The sequence below is a fragment of the Artibeus jamaicensis genome, unplaced genomic scaffold (genome assembly GCF_021234435.1).
Source record: "Artibeus jamaicensis isolate MK-2021 breed Jamaican fruit bat unplaced genomic scaffold, CSHL_Jam_final contig_1539, whole genome shotgun sequence".
Lineage (NCBI taxonomy): Eukaryota > Metazoa > Chordata > Mammalia > Chiroptera > Phyllostomidae > Artibeus > Artibeus jamaicensis.
Genome location: NW_026521299.1, coordinates 1,293,839 through 1,316,485, shown reverse-complemented (window position 1 = coordinate 1,316,485; position 22,647 = coordinate 1,293,839). Strand labels below are relative to the sequence as shown.

General features: G+C 43.0%; 1 protein-coding gene across 1 annotated transcript in view; it reads right to left on the bottom strand.

Moving 5' to 3' along the window:
* The window catches only part of BLTP3A (bridge-like lipid transfer protein family member 3A), an 80,219-nt gene that overhangs the window by 5,464 nt on the left and 52,108 nt on the right, over positions 1-22,647 (bottom strand). Inside the window, exons 11-20 of the mRNA XM_037144326.2 lie at positions 15,438-15,577; positions 15,000-15,141; positions 14,558-14,751; positions 12,948-14,404; positions 6,805-7,001; positions 3,297-3,451; positions 3,070-3,220; positions 1,028-1,290; positions 489-597; positions 254-360 (exon numbers count right to left, since the gene is read on the bottom strand). Of these exons, the coding sequence (XP_037000221.2) occupies positions 254-360; positions 489-597; positions 1,028-1,290; positions 3,070-3,220; positions 3,297-3,451; positions 6,805-7,001; positions 12,948-14,404; positions 14,558-14,751; positions 15,000-15,141; positions 15,438-15,577 (2,915 nt within the window). The remainder of the gene's footprint in view (positions 1-253; positions 361-488; positions 598-1,027; positions 1,291-3,069; positions 3,221-3,296; positions 3,452-6,804; positions 7,002-12,947; positions 14,405-14,557; positions 14,752-14,999; positions 15,142-15,437; positions 15,578-22,647) is intronic.

Sequence of the window (22,647 nt, the reverse complement as noted above, 5' to 3'; positions counted from 1 at the left end):
ATTTTTTCCTAACAGCCTCATCCCCTCTCCAGAGTTCCTCAGGCACAGGAACAGCAGCAGGTGATCAGCAACCATCCACCTCCAGCTCCTGGTTTACATTCTCTATGCTCCACTTGTGGAGGCTGCCGCTAGGTGACAGAAGCCCATCTGTACACAGCACAAAAAACCTTTCGAGCCTTGTGGATTTTATCAGCCTCTGTGATTACAGTCCCCAAGGGTTTATGGGAAAGGTACTGTTCAGTTAGGTCCTCACCTGCTGTCCAAAAGCCTCCCCTGTGGGTGCAAAAAACACCTGTTCTCTTGGGGCCTGTCTCTTCTCACTTTTAGATACTTCAGCTGATGTTCTGTCCTGAGCAGCAGCTGAGGAAAAAAGTAAAGGTTCTACATGACACATTGCTGTCAACATGCAGACAATTCCCAGTTGTCACCTATTCCCTTACGGGAGAAAAAAGGCAGAGAAGCCAGGGGGGCTGCCAAGCCCAACTCACCGCCTACATGGAACACGCCATCATCACTCCGCTTCAGCACAACGTGCTCCATGGCCAGAGTGATGGGGATGGGGCCTGGGGACGTCGGATAGATGGGGGGGATGTCATCCTACAGGTAAGAGGAAAAGCGCATGATGCCCCCAACCAACTCAGAGCAATTTAGGTAAAAACCCATGCTTCTACCATTCAGTGTCACTGCTTATCCATACATTCTTGCAAGGTGTGAGATGCATAACCGAGTCTGTCCCACTCGAGAGATGTGAAACTGAGGACCAGATAAACCAGGGATTGCACACAGTCGTGCTGCATGCCAAAGACAAGGTTAAGGCTATTGACGAGGTCTCCTGATCTGAAACCAGGACTTTTTGACAGCCACACATACTTATGTACTGCTATAACATTGACAGAGAATGCTAATGTGCATTTCCTCACTTGATCCTCCCCACATTTTAAAGTGAGAAGGCAAGAGGTTAACAGCTGTCACTGCCAGAATTCCTTGCTTGACAAAGTCTATGGTAAAACCCAAAAGTTCCTCTCACCTTCAGGGTGATCCTGGAGTTCAGGAGCTCAATCTGCATGGGAACTACCACTGGAATCTCCTCATCCTCTAAGAAGGGCCCCAGACTATTGAGCACAGAGGTGACCAGCTCAAGGTCACATCCTTGAAGCAACAAATGCAGAAAGCCATTCTTTGTGGCCAGTGGGGAATGAACAGCTGCACCAGGCCCCACCTCAAAGCGAAGGCCCACAGCTGGCCTGATGTGGCAAGTCTTCAAAGCTGAAGATTCTTGAAAGTGCGTACCTTTGAGAAGACAGAAGGAAAACATTAATTAGCAGGGACTGTCCTAAGCACTTTCATATATTTAATATTCATAACAACTATATGCCAAAAGTGTTAGCAACCTTCTCATTTTAGAGATAAAGTAACTAAGGCACAGAGAGTAACTTGCCCAAAGTTACTCAACTTAAAATAGCAAGGATAAACTTTGAACACAAGCTGCCTGACTGTAAAGACCATGGACTTAGCTACTTTGCTAGAATGCCCACGGAAGGGAGATGTGGACCAAAAAAAAGCTGGCCTTACTAATGAAAAGCTCTGAAAACACAGAACCCTGAACTCTGCTAAATTTAAATGTGTCTTCCTTTCTTCAAGTCTTGGTCTTCTCATATAATGCTAAATCTCTCTGATACATCCAAGCAGGATCTATGCTAATCTCAAAACTTCATGAAGAACAATCTCAGGTGTAGCCAAGGATATGGAACAACTTGAACTCATACCTCAATAAAGCTGTTTTTAAAAAAGCAAAACTAAAAGGCCCTGGCTGGAGGGGCTCAGTGGACTGGCTGGAGGCCAGCAAGGGGTTGCTAGTTCAGTTCCTGGTCAGGGCACATGCCTGGGTTGCAGGCCAGGTTCCCAGTATGGGGCACACGAGAGGCAAGCACACATTGATGTTTTTCTCCCTCCCTTTCCCTCTAAAAATACATAAATAAAATCTTTAAAAAGAAAAGCAACCTTTAAAAAATAAAAAGAGCAAAAAAGGTAGTATCTTTATACAACAGAACAGGAGTGTCAAACTCATTTTCACCAGAGGCCATATCAGCCTCATGGTTGCCTTCAAAGGGCCAAGTGTAATTTTAGGACTGTATAAATGTAACTGCTCCTTAACTAGGGGCAAGGAGCTTGGCACTGTTGCCAGGTAGAAACAAGGTGCTGGGCCGGATAAAACAAGGTGGAGGATGGCCCTCGGGCCTTGTGTTTGCCCTGTGCAACAGAATATTATATAGTAGTGAAAATGGGTTATAGCTAACTCAGCAACCTGGAAGCATTTAAAGAATATCATGTTACTTGAAAGAAGCAAATCACAAATAACTCAAAACCCTTCAAAGCTAAAAAACACATTGGTTCAAACACATGTGGAAGAATTATAAAGCAAGAGAATGATAAATACAAACTTCAGGATGCCATGATCCCCTTTGACAGCTGAGAGGCAGAAGAAGGTTCAGGAGAGGAATTCCCAGGGCTTCAAAGTTAATAGTACTGTTTTATTTATTAAACTAAGTGTTTTATTTATTAAACATTAGTTCATTAATTTGTTATTTTTTATGCCTTATGTATATTTTATAATATTTGTTAGTATTTACTCGGTATTTTGAAAAACGATGTTTTTAAGTGAAACTTGTAGCACAAGCCCAGATTTTCCCTGTCATTTTTTTACAGTACAAATGATAATTCGCACCAAAGGACTTAATCTGAATGACCAAAGTTCCCTGGTCATATATAATTTGATGTTAGCTGCCACACAAACAGTAAGTGGACACTATCTTCATGTATAAGCTTAAGGAGCATGTGGGAAATAAACATGGAGAATAACCTATTGAATGCAAAACCCCAGCAAGAGCTCCAGGAAGCTCCTTGCAAGAAAGAGCTTTGTTAGAGTTCTTTCTCCCCCTAATGGTTACTGGAGAGAAGGACCGAGGGCTTGGCTAGGGCAGCTGCCTCTGGAGCAGTGATAGGAGCCAGTTAAGCTGTGGCTGCCCCACACGAATCCCACCAGCTCTCCTGGGATGGTGCCATCCTCACCTGGGCACTGTCCATGCAGAAACTGCCAGAGTCCCATGGTGCCCAGCTGCTGGAGACCCAGTTCCTCTGCTTGCAGGGCCACAGTCAGGTCCTCACCACGTACCTCAATCCCAAAAGATACTTCATTCACCTTCAGAACCAGAACTGAGACCTGGAAAAGGAGACTCTCTTAGCTGAGTCCTGAGCTTCCAGCCTAGAGCCTACCCTCTGCAGAGAAGAACACTGACCGGGTAAAGATTGAGGTCTTCCCCACTGGGTGAGATGAAACTGTTGGCCTCTGGTGACCCCTGGCCATAACTATCCACCACAGGGCTCCCTTGAACACCAGCACTGTCCAAGGCATTTGGAAGAGATCCTGATGGAAGAGATTCTGGGCCAGACTCTGCGTAAGAAAGACAACAAAAGAGTCTGAAAGTCAAAAACTTTTGTTCAAATACAATCCCTAAAAACAATGACTACTGTAAAAACAAAACATTTATGACACTTATGAGACAACTGGAAATATGAAGGCTAACTACATATTTGATGAACTTAAGCAATTACTGTTAATTTTTAAGTGTGATAATGGTATTTTGCCTAATTTTTTAAAAGTCTGTAAATAGAAACAACCCAAGTGTCCATGGATGGATAAACGGATTAACAAAAGGTGAAGAAAATTCTGACATGCTACAATGTGAATGAAGCTTGAGGATGTCACGTTAAGTAAAACAAGCCAGTCACAAAAGGACAAGTACTGTATGCTTCCACTCATATGAGGCACCTAGAGTAGTCAAATTCAGAGAGAAAGTAGAATGATGGTTAACAGGGGCTAGAGAAGGAGGGAATGACTAACTACTATTTAATGGGTACAGTTTCATTTTTCTCAAGATGAAAAGAGTTCTGGAGAAGCTTAGTGGTGATGGTTGCACAAAATTTCAATGTACTTAATGCTAACTGAATTATAGTTTAAAATAGTTAAGATGGTCAATTTAACTCTTATAATTAAAAGTCTGTATTCTCTAGAGATGCATAATAAAAATATTTATGGATAAAATGCTATATTGGGAATCTGCTTCAAAATAATATGGGAGGAAGGTAAATGGGCAAAAGTATGTGTGAAAAAAAATGGTCATTCATTTTTTCTCTTATGCATCACTTTATTATTTTTCTCATTTTAATTATATTTGATTGATTATGCTATTAAAGTCATCCCAATTTTTCCCCCTTTGCCTGTCTCCACCCAGCACCCGTGACTCATTCAGGCAATCTTCACACCACAGTTCATGTCCATGGGTCATGCATATAAATTCTTTGACTATTCCATTTCCTATACGGTACTTCACATTCCCAAGACTATTCTGTAACTACGTATTTATATTTCTTAATCCCCTCACATCCTCATCCACATCTCCATACCCACACCCAATCTGGCAACCATGAAAAAACACTCTGTATCCATGATTCTGTTTCTGTTCTTATTTGTTTAATCTGTTTTTTAGATTCAGTTGTTGATAGATATGTATTTATTATCCATAGTCTTGATTTTTTAAAAAATAAGTCCCTTTAACATTTCATATAATAATGGTTTGATGATGATGAACTCATTTAGTTTTTTCTTGTCTGGGAAACTCTTTATCTGCCCTTGGATTTTAAATGATATTTTTGCTGGGTAGAGCAATCTTGGCTGTAGGTTCCCACTTTGTGTGACTTTAAATATTTCTTGCCAATTCCTTCTAGCCTGAAAAACTTCTTTTGAGAAATCAGCTAACAGTCTTAGGGGAATTCCCCTGTAGGTAACTGCTTTCCTCTTGCTGCTTTGAAGATTCTGTCTTTATCTTTAATCTTTGACAATTTAATTATGATGTGTCTTGGAGTGGGCCTCTTTGCATCCATCTTGTTTGGGACTCTCTGTGCTTCCTGAGCTTGTGTGTCTATTTCCTTTACCAAATTAGGGAAGGGTTTTTCTTCACTACTTTTTCAAACAGATTTCCAATTTCTTGCTCTTTCTCTTCTCCTTCCGGACCCCCATGATGCAAATGCTGGAACACTTGAGGTTGTCTCAGAGGTTGCTTACACTGTCACTTTTTTCTGGATTCTTTTTTCATCTTGTTCTGCCTGGTTGTTTTTTGCTTCCTTATGTTCCAAATCATTGATTTGATTCTCGACTTCACCCACTCTACTGTTGTCTCCCTGTAAATTGTTCTTCATTTCAATTAGTGTATCCTTCAGTTCTGACTGGAGATCTTTTTTATGCTGCTGAGGTCCTCACTAACTAACTTCCTTGAGCATCCTTATAACCAATGTTTTGAACTCTGCTTCTTTCAGATTGCTTATCTCCATTTTGTTAGTTCGTTTTCTGGAGTTTTGATTTATTCTTTCATTTGGGCCATGTTTCTTTGTCTCCCCATTTTGGCAGACTTCCTATGTTTATCTCTGTGTATTAGGTAGAGCTAATACCATGGACATGAACTATGGTGTGGGGATTGCCTGAGGGAGTGGGGGTTCTGTGTGGAGGAGAAAAGGGGGAAAAATTGGGACAACTGTATAGCATCATCAATAAAGAAAAAGAAAAGGGGTAATGGTCTCTGCCCTCTTTTTTTGCTGGGAGAAAAATGTCCCTCAGCTTCTGCCTTGATGCCAGACACTTCAGTTTCTCCATTTGCCAGAAAACAAGCTGCTACCCTGGTGCTGGGTCTCAGAGGGAGTGACCTGTATAAATCTGTGTGTGGGTTCTTTAAGAGGAACTGCTTGGGACTCCAGAAGTTTCTTCCACCTCTCAATCCCTGCTGGTTTTTGCAGCCAGTAGTCATGGGGACTTATCTTCCTGATACTAGAACACTGGGCTGGGGGCCCACTGTGGGGCTAGGACTCCTCACTTCCAAGATATCCATACCAAATTTTTATCCACCACATGGCACTAGCCAATTCCATGTTTCTGCCTCTCTTACGAGTCTGATGAGCGTGATTTCTTTAATTCCACAGTTGTCAGACCTCCATTCAACTCAATTTCTGACAGTTCCAAGTGATGGTTGTTCTATATTTTAGTTGGAATTTTGATGCCTTTGGGCAAAAGGGTGAGCTGTGTTTATCTGTGCCACCATCCTGACTGAATGTCTCTATGGCCATGCGTACTTAATATCTGAAGCTAGGTAATGGGTATATGAGGGTTCACTACTTCAATCTGTCTACTTTTTTATATATTTGAAATTTTCCCTAAGAAGTTAATAATAATAAAACAAATATGGCACTCACCAGCCAGCTTTTTATTTGATGTTCTTTTTATTTTTCCATTTAGATACTTAAGGGACAATTTTAAAATCTTACATTTCACTAAGCTGAAAGAACCAATATAATTTCCAGTGATACTTGATCTAATTCCTAACAGTTATTGATTTTATCATAGATGAAAAGTTCCTGGTTCTTTTCCAATAATAAAGTAGTTAGGCAAAGACCAGAAAACAAACACACACACACCATTGACATCAGCCACAAACTAATCCTGCTGTAGCTGGGTGGCTGCAAGACTAATCTCGTTCTGTGAAAAAGGTCTCGTACTAAACAATTACCTAGAAGATGTGAAGATAAAGCTAGAGTCACAAATCCATTGAATTTCTGTTTTTGGTTTTGCCTAAGAAAATGTCTATTTCATCAAATCTAGCTCCTTTATTCAACCTGCATCCTGCCACTCTGAATACAGACAGCAGAAAGAACCCCTTCTGGAGTTCTAGAACGTTGGCTGGCTCTGCTTCCACTTACCAGACTCCAAGAGCATCACAAAGTTATCACTGCCATCACTGTCTACTGAAATCCGGTCATCAGGGCCACTGCTATCCAATGAGACACCATCAAATGACTGCTGAGATACTGTCCTCTTCATGGAAATAAATCGGAATCGAGCAGCACCTCCACTCACTGGGGCTGCCACCCCCTCATCTATCTTGGCCATGGGCTCCCTGTTTAAAAAATAAAAACAAACCCACAGATGTGGCTTCAGAAACACTGTTCCATCCCCTTGCAATACCCGTCCCTTTCAGCCCAGATGGTTGTTATATACATTAACTTGATTACAACTATTATCTGCTATAGGGGTCACACCATTTGTCAACAGCTGGCCTTTCTAAATCCTCATATTCCAACATTTAAAACTGCATAACCAGCTCAACATTAAATGTCAAAGTTAATTAAGGTCATCCCATACAGAGAAGAGATCAACTGCCTACAGCCCTGGGCTGATAAATGGCACCTGAATCCAACCACATTCATTCCACAAGTATTTACCGAATAACTTCTGTGTGCAAGGCACCAGACTATGTACAGGGCAGAGTGATGAGTAAGACATCCACTGTCCTCAGAAATTTATAATCTAGAAGGAGGGAGGAGACCCATACATAAATAACGTTATATGGGAGTAAGTTATACACACCAAAAGAGAGGAACAGAGGTACGAGCCAAAGACTAGGCAATATCAAAGAGAGGAAAGAATGAGGAGAAAGGGGCCAAGAATAGCTTTGTGTAAGGAGGCAACATTTGAGTTGGTCCTTGAAGGACTGTGAAAGAGGAAGGGAAAAGGACATTTTATGGGGTAGAAAAATTGTAAGCAAAGGCACACCAGAAAACAAAGAGTACTGTTAGAGACTAGTAAATAGCTCAACCCAACTAGAGCATAAATTTTGTTGGAGAAAGCACTGGAAGATAGAAAGGTGTAACATAGTAAAGAGAAGCCTTCAAAGACTTTTTAATTGTACACTCCTATTTTACAAATGAAGAAACTGACTCAAGGTCACAGTTAAAGGTAGAATTAAGAAAAACCCAAGTCCACTACCTTCTTGTAAAGTACTTTTTTCTTTTTAATTATTTTCTAGTATATTTTATTGATTATGCTATCACAGTTGTCCCATTCCCGCTTTCACTCCCCCACACCTTGAACACCCTCTCCAAACCACATTCCCCCCTTTAGTTCATGTCCATGGGTCATACATGTAAGTATTTTGGCTTCTACATTTCCCATACTATTCTTAACCTCCCCCTGTCTATTTTCTACCTACCATCTATGCTACTTATTCTCTGTGCCTTTTTCCCCTCTCCCACCCCTCCCACTCCTCTGCTTATAACCCTCCATGTGATCTGCATTTCTGTGGTTGTTCTTATTCTAGTTGTTTGCTCAGTTTGTTTTTGTTGTTTTAGGTGTGGTTGTGAATAATTGTGAGTTTGCTGTCTTTTTACTGTACATATTTGTTATCTTCTTTTTCTTAGATAAGTCCCTTTAACATTTCATATAATAAGAGGTTGGAGATGAACTCCTTGAACTTGACCTTATCTGAGAAGCACTTTATCTGCCCTTCCATTCTAAATGAAACCTTTGCTGGATAGAGTAATCTTGGACGTAGGTCCTTGTCTTTCATGAGTTGGAATACTTCTTTCCAGCCCCTTCTTGCCTGTAAGGTCCCTTTTGAGAAATCAGCTGTTAGTCTGACGGGAACTCCTCTGCAGGTAACTGCAAGAGATAGGGGTATCTCTTGCTGCTTCTAGGATTCTCTCCTTCATTTTAATCTTGACTAATATAATTATGATGTGCCTTGGTGTGTTCCTCCTTGGGTCCAACTTCTTTGGGACTCTCTGAGCCTCCTGGATTTCCTGGAAGTCTATTGCCTTTGCCAGATTGGGGAAGTTCTCCTTTATTATTTGTTCAAACGAGTTTTCAATTTGTTGCTCCTCCTCTTCTCCTTTTGGCATCCCTATGATTCAGATGCTGGAACGTTTAAAGATGTCCTAGAGGTTCCTAAGCCTCTCATTTTTTTTTTTTTTAATTCTTATTTCTTCCTTCTTTTCTGATTGGATGTTTCTTTCTTCCGTCTGGTCTATACCATTGATTTGAGTCCCAGTTTTCTTCCCATTACTATTGATTCCCTGTACATTTTCCTTTATTTCATTTAGCTTAGCCTTCATTTTTTTCACCTAATTTGCAACCATATTCAACCAATTCTGTGAGCATCCTGATTACCACTGTTTTGAACTGTGCATCTGATAGGTTGGCTATCTCTTGGTCACTTGGTTGTATTTTTTTTCAGAGCTTTGATCTGTTCTTTCATTTGGGCCATTTTTTCTTCTCAGCATGCCTGTTATGTAGTGAGGGGCAGAGCCTTAGGTATTCATTCACCTGGGCGGGGTAACCCACATTGCTAGGTTGTGACGCTGTATGTGGGGAAGGGGTCTGAGAGGGAACAATGGTGCTTGCTCTGCTTTCAGCCGGATTTCAGTCACTTCCCCCACTTCCCACAAGCAAATTGGGCCCTTTTGGTGCTGATTCCTATCAGGGTTTGTATACATTCTAGGACCCTGTGGGTGTCTCCAACGAACTCTCCTGTGAGGCTGGGAGTTTCTCCCACTGCCACGTCAACCCCCACAGGTGTTTTCAATCAGTGGTTTGAGGCTGTATTCCCCAAGCTGGGGCCCCGGGTCGTGCAGTCTGCTCTGCTCCCATTTTGTTTCACCTGGTTTATCTGCGCACGAGTGTGAGACTGCCTGCTCCAGCAGCCACCGCCTTGCCGGCCAGCTGCAGCTTTGCGCACCCTGTTCCATAATCCGCTGCCTTGCTGGGTCTGCCAGCCACCACCTTGCACACCCTAGTCTGCTAGTCATAGCCTTGCTGTGCATCCTCTCTGCCCTGGCTGCTCGACTCCACCCCTCCTACCAGTCTGGATGAATATTTCTTCTTTAACTCCTTGGTTGTCAGACTTCCATACAGTTCAATTTTCTATCAGTTCTGGTTGTTTTTTTTGTTTCTCAACTGTTGTCCTTCTTTTGGTTGTGCGAGGAGGTACAGTGTGTCTACCTATGCCTCCATCTTGGCTGGAAGTCCTGCAAAGTACTTTTTTCATTTTACCACATTGGTTGAAGCCAAGTTATAGAAAACCCTAGGTAAAAGATTATATATAAAGGTGCTTGGAAACTATACAGTGTAAGGGATTTATGGGAAATCTCTGTACCTTCTACCCAGTAGCTATCAACCTAAAGCTACTCTAAAAAATAAAGTCTATGATTTTTTTTTAAAACTGTGAAGTGCCATGTAGATATATCCTAATATTTAATTATGTCACAATAAAAAATTCAACTAAATTCAGGGGAAGTAGTTGAATTATTTTCCTTTTTAAAAGGAAAAAGCCTGAAGGTTTTAGAGTAAGGAAAGAACAAGCTCATACCTGTTTTAGGAAGTCTGACCTGGCTTCTTCAAACAAGTTAGAAAAAAGACTTCCAATAAGAAATTCAATTAATAGTTTTTTAAAATAGTTGACGTGAGAACAGACAGAAACAACTGATATGGGATGCACGAGATGCATTTAGAGACTCCCTAAATAAGGGACTCTCTGGGTAGGGTTCAGCAATGTGTGCATTAACAAGCCCTCCAACTGATTTTGAAGCATGTTAAAGTTTGAGGAATCCTGCTCTAAGAACTGTAGCCAGAACTTGACAAACGACTGGAAGAGCAGAGCAAAAATGTTGAACTTGAATGAGCAGATTGATGCTACCAAAAAAAAAGAAAGAACTGGTCTGAGGAGAGAGAAGAAATTTAGTTTTATATATGTGAGGTTCAAGGCACCACTGGGATATCCACGCGGAACTATATGCAGTGGACAGTTTTAAAAGAAGAGCAGGGGTGGAAAGGGAAATCAGGACTAAAAATATGGAATATAGCCGTAGTGAGGAAATGGATAAAATAACCTACAGAAAAAGTGTTTGAAAGCACAGAATGATATAAACCTTCTGAAAGTTTGGCAAATGCACCAAGAACCTTAAAAATGTTTGTAATGTTGGGCCCAATAATTCTATTTCTAGATTTTTATTCTGAAGATTTAGATTTGCATAAAGAGTAATATTCACAAAAATAAGAACATTTAACACAGCATCAGTTCTACCTGAGAAAAACTGGAAACATTAAGTGATGGAATGTGTGAATAAATTATGATACATTCATTTTCTAGAACATAATCGAGCAATTAAAAATTTCACAAATGCCTCATGAATGGAAAAATATTAAGTGGATAAAACTGGACATTTTCTACGTCCTACAGAAATATTATAATCCCACTGTAAAAACAATATTTGTGTGTGTATCTGTATAGACACATAAGCATTCACATGGATACACAAATATATGTATAAACATTGGAAGAAACTAGATCCAAGTGTAAATAGAAGCCATCTCTGGATAGTATAACAAGTGACTTTTAAGTTTTCTTCTGTATTCTTCTATATTGTCAACAATATCATGAACACAATCAGTTTTATAATTAATTATGACCAAGGTGATGAGAACATGGACACCCTAGCCTTGTGGAATAGTTACATTTACAGGATAAATAGGAGAAGAGAGCAGCCAAGGTAGAAGGTGGGTAGTTGGGTGGGTCACATATACTCAGGACGGACTGACTGATAGGAATACCTGACCACAGAGTCGTCCAGGGTAAGGACGACTGAGAAAGGGCCACTGGCCTGAGCAGTTAGGAAGTCATTATTGGCCTTTGTTTAAAAACGAGCTTGTGTCACACACCTGTCTTTTCTCTTTTCCATCTCTCCTCCTTTCCCATCTCCCTTACTCTTCTTCATTTAGAAAAGGCCGCACTGCATTTGGTGACTGGAAGTCCAGGCTTTCAATCCTCACCCCACCACTCACAAGTTGTGTGGTCCTGAGCAAGTTTCTTACCTCTGAGCCTCAGTTTCCTCATCTGTAAAATGGGGGGTGATATCAGTACCTGCCTTATAAGGTTATTACAAGAATTCAATGGATTAATATTGTAAGTATTTAAGACAGTGCCTGACACATAGAAAGCACTCAGTAGATATTGGCTAGAATTATTATATCATTCACTCTTTTAAGTTTTCCTCTCTTCTTCCTCCTAGAATGTCTATGCCTAGCAGGTTCTAGCACACCCCCAGCAAATGCTGAAAAACCTACTTAAGAAAATCCACGTACACAAAAGCTCTACAGCCACTGGTTTTCATACCATGGTCCACAAACCACAAAGTGTGTCCCAGCAAAGACTTCCCACAGTCTTCATTATCTTTCCTAAAACCACAAGGCACCCAATGGACAAATCTGTACCTTTCCACTCTTCTGAATACATTTCTGTTTTTCTGCTTACTCCCTACTTATCTCCAGTGTCTAACAAAGAACAGCACACAGTAGGGCTAAAAAATTATTGCTGAACGAGTGGGTGAAACTATTCCTCCAGCAGATGTTAATAAGGTATACCAGAAAGAGCAAGTCCAAAGCCCCAGGTCTGTATCAGCAGCACAGGACTCACGCACACATTCTCCCTGAGGCCTCAGTTTTCTCAGCTTAAACTAAGAATACAAGTATCTGCAGCGACTTCACTAGGTTGCTGTGGGGGTCAAGTCAAACAAAATACTACACTAGAGCCCACCGAAAAGAATAAAACATCACACAGATGCCAGAAATTATTATTCTGATACAGCATGTCTGCATCAATAACAGTGAATCAGAAAGAGGAGATAATTTAATCCTAAGAAGCAATAAATGTTGACTTGAAAACTGCCCAAGAAACAGCTACAATATGTGGAGGCATGTGATAATACAGGGGATTTTGCATTATTTTATTGCAATTTCAGAATCTTCCCCCATCACAGAATTAGAAGTAGCCTGAAAATGAGTCTCTCTAATTGGTGTACCTATATCCTCCAAGTAGCCTGAAAATTCCTCCACTTCCCTGCAGCAGCTCTGAACACCAAGGGCTCTGCCACATTAAATAGGCCATTCTACACATTCTTCTGGACTATACAGTACATCCCAATCTAAAAATGCTCACAGTAAGAGACTCTAAGTCCAATGACCACAATTAGGAGTCACAGCGGGTGACTGGAGGAGGCAAAGAACCACTCACTTGGCTGGGGGCAGGGACAACATCTTGTGCATGGTGGAGGTCATTCGGTCTCTGCCCAGACTGAAGGCACCTTTAGTCAAAGACACAGCTTCCTTGGTGAGGTCCATGGTAGCATACAGAGCCTCCTTGGTGGCATCCTTGGTCATGTGAATAGCGTTTGACAATTCTCCCTCAATGCTCTTCAAGGGCATAAGCTCATCCTGCCCATTCACAGCAGTATCCCTAATACCTGGGGACTTCAGGGCAGCTGGTGAGCTGGATGCTCCAGTTCTGCTCAGTTTCTTGGCCTGTAGGGAATTGACTGCCTCATGGCCCTTCCCTGCCAACTGTCGTGCAAGAGAATCTGAGTCCTGCAGTTCTCCATTGCTATGGAGAGGCAATGGCCTATCCAGAGATGCATCCGGATTTTCAATGCCACTATCCTCCAGAACCTTCTCAGGGCTTGCTGGGCCCTGGTCTGAGGAGGCATCGGACTTCAGCTCCCGATCCTCTGAAGGAGACAGCTCTGACTCTATAAGGCTAGTGGTATCTGAGCCCGCAGTGTCAGCTTCCGCAGCACCAGGGGCAGGATGCATGAGCAGAGCCACCTCGGCAGTAGGGAAGAGGACCCCAATGCAAGCTGTCTGGTCCTGCAGGGGAGACCCAGTCATGGCCTCTGTATCCTTAGTCAGCTGCTCCTGAAGACCCTGTAGCACCTCCTTCAGGCGGAGCAGAGCCAAGTACTGGTAGTGGTCAAGCCTCACGCAAACATGTTCAGGGGAATGTACAAGCATGTGAACATCTGCCACATCCTCCAGTTCTGTCTGAGGCTCTTTCTTGTCCATACCACCACTGCCTTCTCTCAGAATTTCCATGTCTTCTGTTAGGCCTGACAGGCTTTTCAAATCATGCTCAGTTTTTGACCTCAGATGGGACACAGCGTCAGGGGCAAGGGCCTCAGACTGAAAGGAACTGCCAAAGCTGGCTGAAGGTCTCAGCCTCCCTTCTGCAGCCAGAAGGGGCTTTCGTGCCTGGGCTTGCTGCCAGCGAAGGGGCAGGCAGGCCCAAATGGACAAGGGAAAGGGGGCTACAAAATTAAAGGTATGGCCCTTGAAGTTCTCTGTTCCCTCAAAGTCCAAGGAGATCTGGGAGAAGTGGATGGACCAGAGATCCTGGGAAGCTTTAGGCCTTTGGGGAGGTAGGGTATTAGAATGAGGGAGGCTGGACTCCATCTTGAAGGCATGATGTGAAAAAAGCATGTGCAGGAGGCTGAAGCCACCTGGAACCCTGGGGAACTGAACGTAATTGGAACGAAAGAACTCGGCAGCATCGAAACCCTGGAAGAGAGTGCGGAGGTCTAGACAGCCACAGTGTGGGGCATGGCGTGTATTGGTGGCAGTCATGCCTGATGCAGAGAAGACGAGGGCCTGAGGCCGATGCAACCCAGCTTGCTCTTTCTTCTCCAGCGGGAAGCTCACCTTCAGAGAGAGAGAAAATTAAACCCAATTCAGAATGGCCATTTGAGTATCTCCACACCCCACCATAACACACAATGAAAGACCATTGGGCTGCAATGGGAGAAATGCATCTGTGGCTGTCAAGAGAGAACAAAAATCCCACTCTCTCCCTACCTTCAACCAGAAGGCATCCAGTCGGATGTCCAAGTGTTCATCTTTCTGGTTTGAATTTTCCAGTTTGTAGATAGCTTTGAACTGCTCCAAGCTACGGTATAAATCCAGGCAGAAGAGGTTTCCCCAGAGCAAGCTGACAGGATCCATCGTAAATGTCAGACCATTTAATTGAATGTAGAGATTGGGACAGGGAACTGGAAAGCAGAGAAAAGAATCCCCATGTACGAAGTAGCAGCTCGACTCCTACTTAGCAGTTGATATTTCTCATATTACCCAGAGAGCAAAGTTACACATTTATACAGGGCAGAATTTTTAACAAAGGTGTGCTAATTCAAACATTCTAAACTCCTAACAACAAATGAGAATATAAGCAGTAGCCCCAAGTCTGACAAATGGAAAGGACATGCCTGGACAGTAAGAAATGACCAAGTACAATGCTTACCTGGAAGCTCCTGATTATCGGGGAAATAATATTCTGTGAACTCAATATGAATGGCAGAGACCTGAGTGGGCAGGTTGTGAAGTTTCCGACTGCAAGAAAGGAGTGTAGATGGCTTCTTACTGGGCTGTCCGGCTGTAGAGACCTATGCAATCGCAAACTGCTGTTAGCATCTACGCTGCACCCAGGACAGACTTGCCTCAATTTCCTCTATCCTCCATCCAACGTCTGTCCCAGGGAGCACAGTGCTTTTACACATACTTCACACATATTCCAGACATTCTCACACCTGCCTAATGCTATCCACAAGTTCATTTTTTCAAAGAAAGGTTTGTACAGTTTGTAGTAGGGTATTCTCAAGTCCTGTTCACACTTGTTGCATTCCAAATGAACTGCCCCACCCCATTCCAACCACATTTGCCCGGGTCCTAGACTCCTCACCTGGTGGATGTCCAAGTCATCCACCCGAACTAGCATGCAGCTAGAGCGTAAGCGATTCCATGCTGGAGGCCGAAAGCCAGCCTGTCGGCCCTGAGAGGGGCTTCTCTCAAGAGGGTTCTTTCGAGGACTAGAGAGAGAATCTAAATAAAAGTGAAAAGGTGGGAAAAAATCAGATACATTCAAATTGTATTATTAATAAAATTAGGAAGTAAAAATCCTAATTAGGATTATAAAATAATGATCCTAAAATATTAATGCTACAATATATGTAGAAAAGGCATCTTAACACTGTCTAGCTTCTGGATAGAACTCAAAAATTGTATTCTCCTTAAGACCAGGGCAACACCCTATTGAATAGAGGTGATGACAACCTCTCTCAACACTGCAGCCATCCCTGAGGACAACACAACTCTCTAAAGAAAAAAGTCAGGACTTCCGCCAAGATGGGGGCATAGGTGGAAACACCTTGCTTCCGTGCACAACCAAATCTAAGAACAACTATTTTTAACAACAATAAACACAACCAAACCACATAGAAAATCAACAATACAGAGTCCGAAAAAAAAAAAAAAACGACGAAATGCTCAGCTAAACTGGTAAGAGGGGCGAAGCCAGCAGTGGAGCGGGTTGACCAAAAAGATCCCTGACCTGGTGGTACGCAAGCAGCCGAAGGCCCGGAGCCCGGGCTAGCTACGGCAGCACACAGGGAACAGGCGCGGCTGTCTGTCTGCGGTAGGTCGCGCATCTGCGTGCTGATAAACCAGTGAAGAGGTGAGCATTGAGATTGCAAGGCGCGGGGCAGCAGGCTCGCACAATTCCAATCGGATAAACAGGCCAGGGCGAGTGGTGGGACTGGACGGACTGGGCTAGGGGAGAGGACCGCCATTGCTCCCTCTCTGACCCTGCCCACACACGCAGCGTCATAAAGCAGCGACCTGGGTGGCCCACTCTGGTAAACAACTAAGGCTTCGCTCCTCGTACTTAACGGCGCGAACATACCAAAAATGGCTCAAGAACAACTCAGAGCCCCAGAGCCGATCAATCTAAGCGATAAAGAAATAGCCAAACTTTCAGATGCACAGTTCAAAACACTGGTTATCAGGATACTCACAGAACTGGTTGATTTTAGTCACAAATTACAGAAACATATGAAAGCTAAACTAATTGAAATGAATGGTAATGCAAAGGAAACCAATAGTAATGGAAAGGAGATTGGGACTCAAATCAATGGAGTGGACCAGAAGGAAGAAAAAAATGATCAAACAGAAAAGAGTCAAGAAGCAAGAATTCAAAAAAATGAGGAGAGGCTTAGGAACCTCCAGGACATCTTTAAACGTTCCAACATTCGAATTATAGGGGTACCAGAAGGGGAAGAGTCACGAGTGGAAACCTTATGTGAACAAATAATAAAAGAGAACTTCCTCATTCTGGCAGAGGAAATAGACATTCAAGAAATCCAGGAAGCTCAGAGAGTCCCAAAGAAGTTGGACCCAAGAAGAAACACACCAAGGCACATCATCATTACATTAGCCAAGATTAAAATGAAGGAGAGAATCCTAGAAGCTGCAAGAGATAAGGGGACAGTCACCTACAAAGGACTTCCCATCAGACTGTCAGCTGATTTCTCAAAAGAGACATTACAGGCAAGAAGGGGCTGGAAAGAAGTACTCCAAGACATGAAAACCAAAGACCTACAACCAAGATTGCTCTATCCAGTAAAGCTTTCATTTAGAATGGAAGGACAGATAAAGTGCTTCTCAGATAAGACCAAATTCAAGAAGTTCATCATCACCAAGCCATTATTATATGAAATGTTAAAGGGGCTTATCTAAGAAAAAGAAGATAAAAAATATGAACATTGAAAGGACAGCAAACTCACAGTTATTAAGAACCACATCTAAAGCAAAAGCAAACTAAGAGGACAGCTAGATCAGGAGTGAACCATAGAAATGAAGATCACATGGCGGGTTAGCAACAGGGGAGTGGGAGAAGGAGAAGGGGGGGAGAAGGTACAGAAAATAAGTAGCATAGACAGTAGATAGAAAATAGATGGGGGGAGGGTAAGAATAGTAGGGGAAATACAGAATCTAAAGAATTTGAGACACGTGTTCATGAACTAAAGGGGGAAATGGTGGGGGGGGGGTGTGCATGGTGGAGGGGAACGGAGGGGGGGGAATAGAACAAATGTAATGGCATAATCAATAAAAAAGTTTAAAAAAAAAAAGAAAGAAAGAAAAAAGTCATCCAGAACTTCCAGCCAAGATGGAAACGTAGGTGGACACACTGTGCCTCCTCACACAACCAAAATTAAGGACAATAAAAATTTGGAAACAAAAAAACACCAACAGACAGAAAACTGAACTGTATGGAAGTCCGACAACCATTCATCCAGACTGGTAAGAGGGGCAGAGTCAGCAGCTGGTGGACAGGGGTTGCAGCAGGAAAAAGCGGCCAGACCTACCCAGGCGCACAGGTGGCAGCAAGCAGACCCCAGACAAGGGAAGGAAATGAGCAGACAGTGAGGCGCACAAGGCGGAACGTACACAAGCCCACCCTCCCAGGAACCAGCACAAAAAGGGCCCAGTTTGCTTGTGGGAAGTTGCAGAAGGAACTGAAATCCGAGGGTGCATGGAGCAAGCACCATTGTTCCTTCTCTGACCCTCCCCCTCCACATACAGCATCAAAACCCAGCTACTGGGCCACCCTGCCCAAGGTGAATACCTAGGGCTCCGCCCCTCACTACATAACAGGTGCAACCAGACGCCTCCCTCCCAAAAAATGGCTCAAATGCAAGGTACAAATTAAAGCCCCAGAGCCAATACTTTTAAGTGACCAAGAGATTGCCAACCTATCAGATGCATAATTCAAAGCACTGGTGATCGGGATGCTCCGAGAACTGGTTGGTTTTGGTCGCAAATTAGATGAAAAATGAAAGCTATACTAAGTGAAATGAAGCAAAATGGACAGGGAACCAACAGTGATGTAAAGAAAACTAAGACTCAAATCAAGGGAGTGGACCAGAAGGAAGAAAGAAACAAACAAAACAAAAAAAAATGAAGAAACATAAATTCAAAAAAATGGGGAGAGGCTTAGGAACCTCCAGGACATCTTTAAACGTTCCAACATCCAAATTATAGGGCTACCAGAAGAGGAAGAGGAAGAGGAAGAGGAAGAGGAAGAGCAACAAGTGGAAAACTTATTTGAACAAATAATGAAGGAGAACTTCCCCAATCTGGCAAAGGAAATAGACTTCCAGGAAATCCAGGAAGCTCAGAGAGTCCCAAAGAAGTTGGACCCAAGAAGGAACACACCAAGGCACATCATAATTACATTAGCCAAGATTACAATGAAGGAGAGAATTCTAGAAGCATCAACAGATAAGGGGACAGTCACCTACGAAGAAGTTCCCATGAGACTGTCACCTGATTTCTCAAAAGAGACCTTGTGGGCAAGAAGGGGCTGAAAAAAAGTATTCCAAGTCATGAAAGACAAGGACCTACATCCAAGATTACTCTATCCAGCAAAGCTTTCATTTAGAATGGAAGGGTAGATAAAGTGCTTCTCAGATAGGGTCAAGTTCAAGGAGTTCATCATCACCAAGCCCTTATTATATGAAATGTTAAAAGGGCTTATCTAAGAAAAAGAAGATAAAAAATATGAACAATATGGACAGTAAAAAGACAGCAAACTCACAGTTATTAACAACCACACCTAAAACAAAAACATACCAAGCAAACAACTAGACCACAGAAAACAGGAACAGAACCACAGAAATGCAGATCACAAGGAGGGTTAACGACAGGGGAGTGGGAGGAGGAGAGAGGGAGAAGGTACAGAGAATAAGTAGCATAGATGGTAGGTAGAAAATAGACAGGGGGAGGGCAAGCATAGTATGGGAAATGTATAAGCTAAAGAACTTATGACACATGGACGTGAACTAAAGGGGGGGAATGTGGGTGGGAGGGGGTGTGCAGGGTAGAGGGGAATTGTTGGGAACCACCCTGCCTGGTTTCAGGAATTGTAACTGCCCCCCATGGCTAAGTGAGCAACCTCCGGAATGCGAGCCACAGGAGACAAAGCTTGTCTCTGGCAGCAAGCGCTGCTTCTGCTTCTTCCCCTGCTCCCAAAGCATGGTCGATGTCCATGGCGGGTACGACCCTGGGGGGGGGCAACCTAAGCCAGACACAATCACTTGGGAGGCCATCGTGGAAGGACTCAGGGGGTTGTAACAAAGAAGGAGCGATGGACCCTTGCCCCCAGCTATTCTGACATAGCCCAAGTCCTCATTTCCGTCTGGGAGAAGCGCTTCTTGGCTCTAATCCACTTAAACCTAAAAACCTATGATGGGGAAGGCCGTGCAGCCCTGGGCTGGAAAGGGCAGGTTCCCCGGGTGACCAGGCCTAAGAAAGAATATGTAAAATCCTGTGAAACCTGCTTTGTTTAGAATGCTCTCATTTAAATGATAAGGGTCCAAGCAAGAAGTTTGTTCCTCAAAGTTTTATGGCTCGTTAGCTATCTGACCCTGAGTGAGAATAAGTCCTCATAGTTCTTTGAATGCTATCTATTGTTTGATCCTGACCTGTATTCTTGTGCAAACGAACCCAATAAAAGCCCCTTGAGCAGGGGACTCTTGGCCCTTCCCCTTTGAGGGATTGGCCACCTTTCCTCCCCAAGCAGATCACATCATGTCTCAGTCATGTTTACTCTCATCGGTGGCACATGGGGGGACTTGTGAGGAAAGTCGCCCCCACAGAGAATGAAGGGGGGAAATGGGACAACTGTAATAGCATAATTAATAAAATATATTTTAAAAAATTTAAAAAGTCATCCAGTCAAGATGGAGGCATAGGTAGACACGCTTCGCCTCCTTGCACAACCATAAGAAAGATCATAACTAACCTACAAACAAAGAATACCCGAAACTGCCAGAAGATTGGACTGTGTGGAAGGCCAACAACCAAAGACTTAAAGAAGCCACATTCATCCACATGGGTAGCAGGGACAAAGATGGGGAGCCAGGGTGGACAGGACACAGTGTGGTGGCAGTGAAGCAGCAGGGTTGTGGCTGCAGCCAGCAGAATGGGTGGTCTCACATTCACATGTGGCAGATAAAAATTAGGAGGGACACCTGGGGAGCAAAGAATCCCAGCCCCAGGCTAGAGTACACAGCCCCGGGTTCCAGTGCGGGGGAAATAAAGCCTCATAACTTCTGACTATAAAATCAGGTGGGGGTTGGGGCCAGAGAATAAAATGCCAGTCTCTCTGGAGAGTCCATTTAAACAGCCTGCACAGTCCTAGAATGTCCGCAAACCCACCTACTCTGGGAACCACCACCACGGCAGCAGCAGCATACAGGAAGTGGATGAAGTGACTGGAAATAGGGCAAGTGCAGAGCAAGCCTCAAGCAGCCAGGCAATGGCACTGAATACACAGCCACAAAGCAGTGAAGCAGGCTGCCCAGCCCTGGTGAATGCCTAAGACTCTGCCCCATACAACTTAACAGGTGCGCTAAGACAGGGAATCAAAGCAGCTCTCCCTAATACACAGAAACAAACACAGGAAGGGTGCCAAATGAGGAGCCAAAGAAATATGGCCCAAATGAAAGAACAGAACAAAATTCCAGAAAAAGAACTAAATGAAACGGAGAGGACCAATCTATCAAATGCAGAGTTCAAAACACTGGTGATGAGGATGCTCAGAGAACTCACTGAGTATGGCAAAAGCATACGGGAAGAACTGTAACCCTGGGTACACTTGAAATAAAGAAAAATCTACAGAGAACCAACAGTGAAGGGAAGGAAGCCAGGGTTCAAATCAATGATTTGGAACATAAGGAAGAAACAGTTAACCAGAACATAATGAAGAAATAAGAATACAAAAAAATGGGGAGAGAATAAGAAGACTCTGGAACATCTCCAATAGTGCTAATATCTGAATCATAGGGATCCCAGAAGAAGAAGAGAAAGAGCAAAAAATTGAAAACTTATTTGAAAAAATAATGACAGAAAACTGCCCTAACTTGGCAAAGGATATAGACATACAAGTCCAGGAAGCACAGAGAGTCCCAAACAGGATGAATGCAGAGGCCCACTCCAAGACACATCATAATTAAAATGTCAAAGGTCAAAGATAAAGACAGAATCTTAAAAGCAGCAAGAGGAAAGTGGAGTTACCTACAGAAGAGTTCCCATAAGACTATCAGCTGATTTTTCTTTTTAGATTTTGTTTATTTACTTTTAGAGATAAAAGAATGGGAAAGAAACATCAGTGTGTGGTTGCTTCTTACATGCCCCCTAATGGGAACCTGGCCAACAACCTAGGCATGTGCTCTAGACTGGGAATAGAACAGGTAATTTGGTTCCCAGGCCAGCACTCAACCCACTGAGCCACACCAGCCAGGATTATTAGCTGATTTTTCAAAAGAAAGTTTGCAGGCAAGAAGGGACTGGCAACAAGTATTCAAAGTCATGAGAAGTAAGGACCTACATCCAAGATGACTCTATCCAGCAAAGCTTTCATTTAGAATGAAAGGACAGATGGAGTGCTTCCCAGATAGGTAAAGCTAAGAGTTCATCATCACCAAGTCCTTATTATATGAAATGCTAAGGGGACTTATTTAAGAAAAAGAAAATTATCAAAACTATGAACATTAAAATGACAACAAACTCACAACTATCAACAACTGAATCTAAAAAACAAACTAAGCAAACAACTAAAAGAGGAAAAGAAATAGAGATCACATGGAGGGTTATCAGTGGGGAGAGGGAGGAAGGAGAATGGGGGAAAGGTACAGGGAATAAGAAGCATACCTGGTAGGTATAAAATAGACAGTGGGGGATGTTAAGAATAGTACAGGAAAGAGAGAAGCCAAAGAACTTATATGCACAACCCATGGTGATGGACTAAGGGAAGGACTGCTGGTCAGAAGTGGGGTTCCAGGTGAAGGGGGAGTGGGGGGGGGGGAAACTGGGACAACTGTAATAGCATAATCAATAAAATATACTTAAAAAAAGGAAATTAAAAAGTCACTAATGACTCTCCATGGGATAAGGATGGGATAATTGGCTAGGAATAAGACGAGATGATTAGTTAGCCCAGTACTCTATTTCCACTGGATAGTCACAAGTAAATGGCCAGAGGCTAAGCAACAGGAGTCCTCCAGCTTCTCATAACCCCACCTGCTTTCCTCCTGAAAGGAGAGTCTACCCCT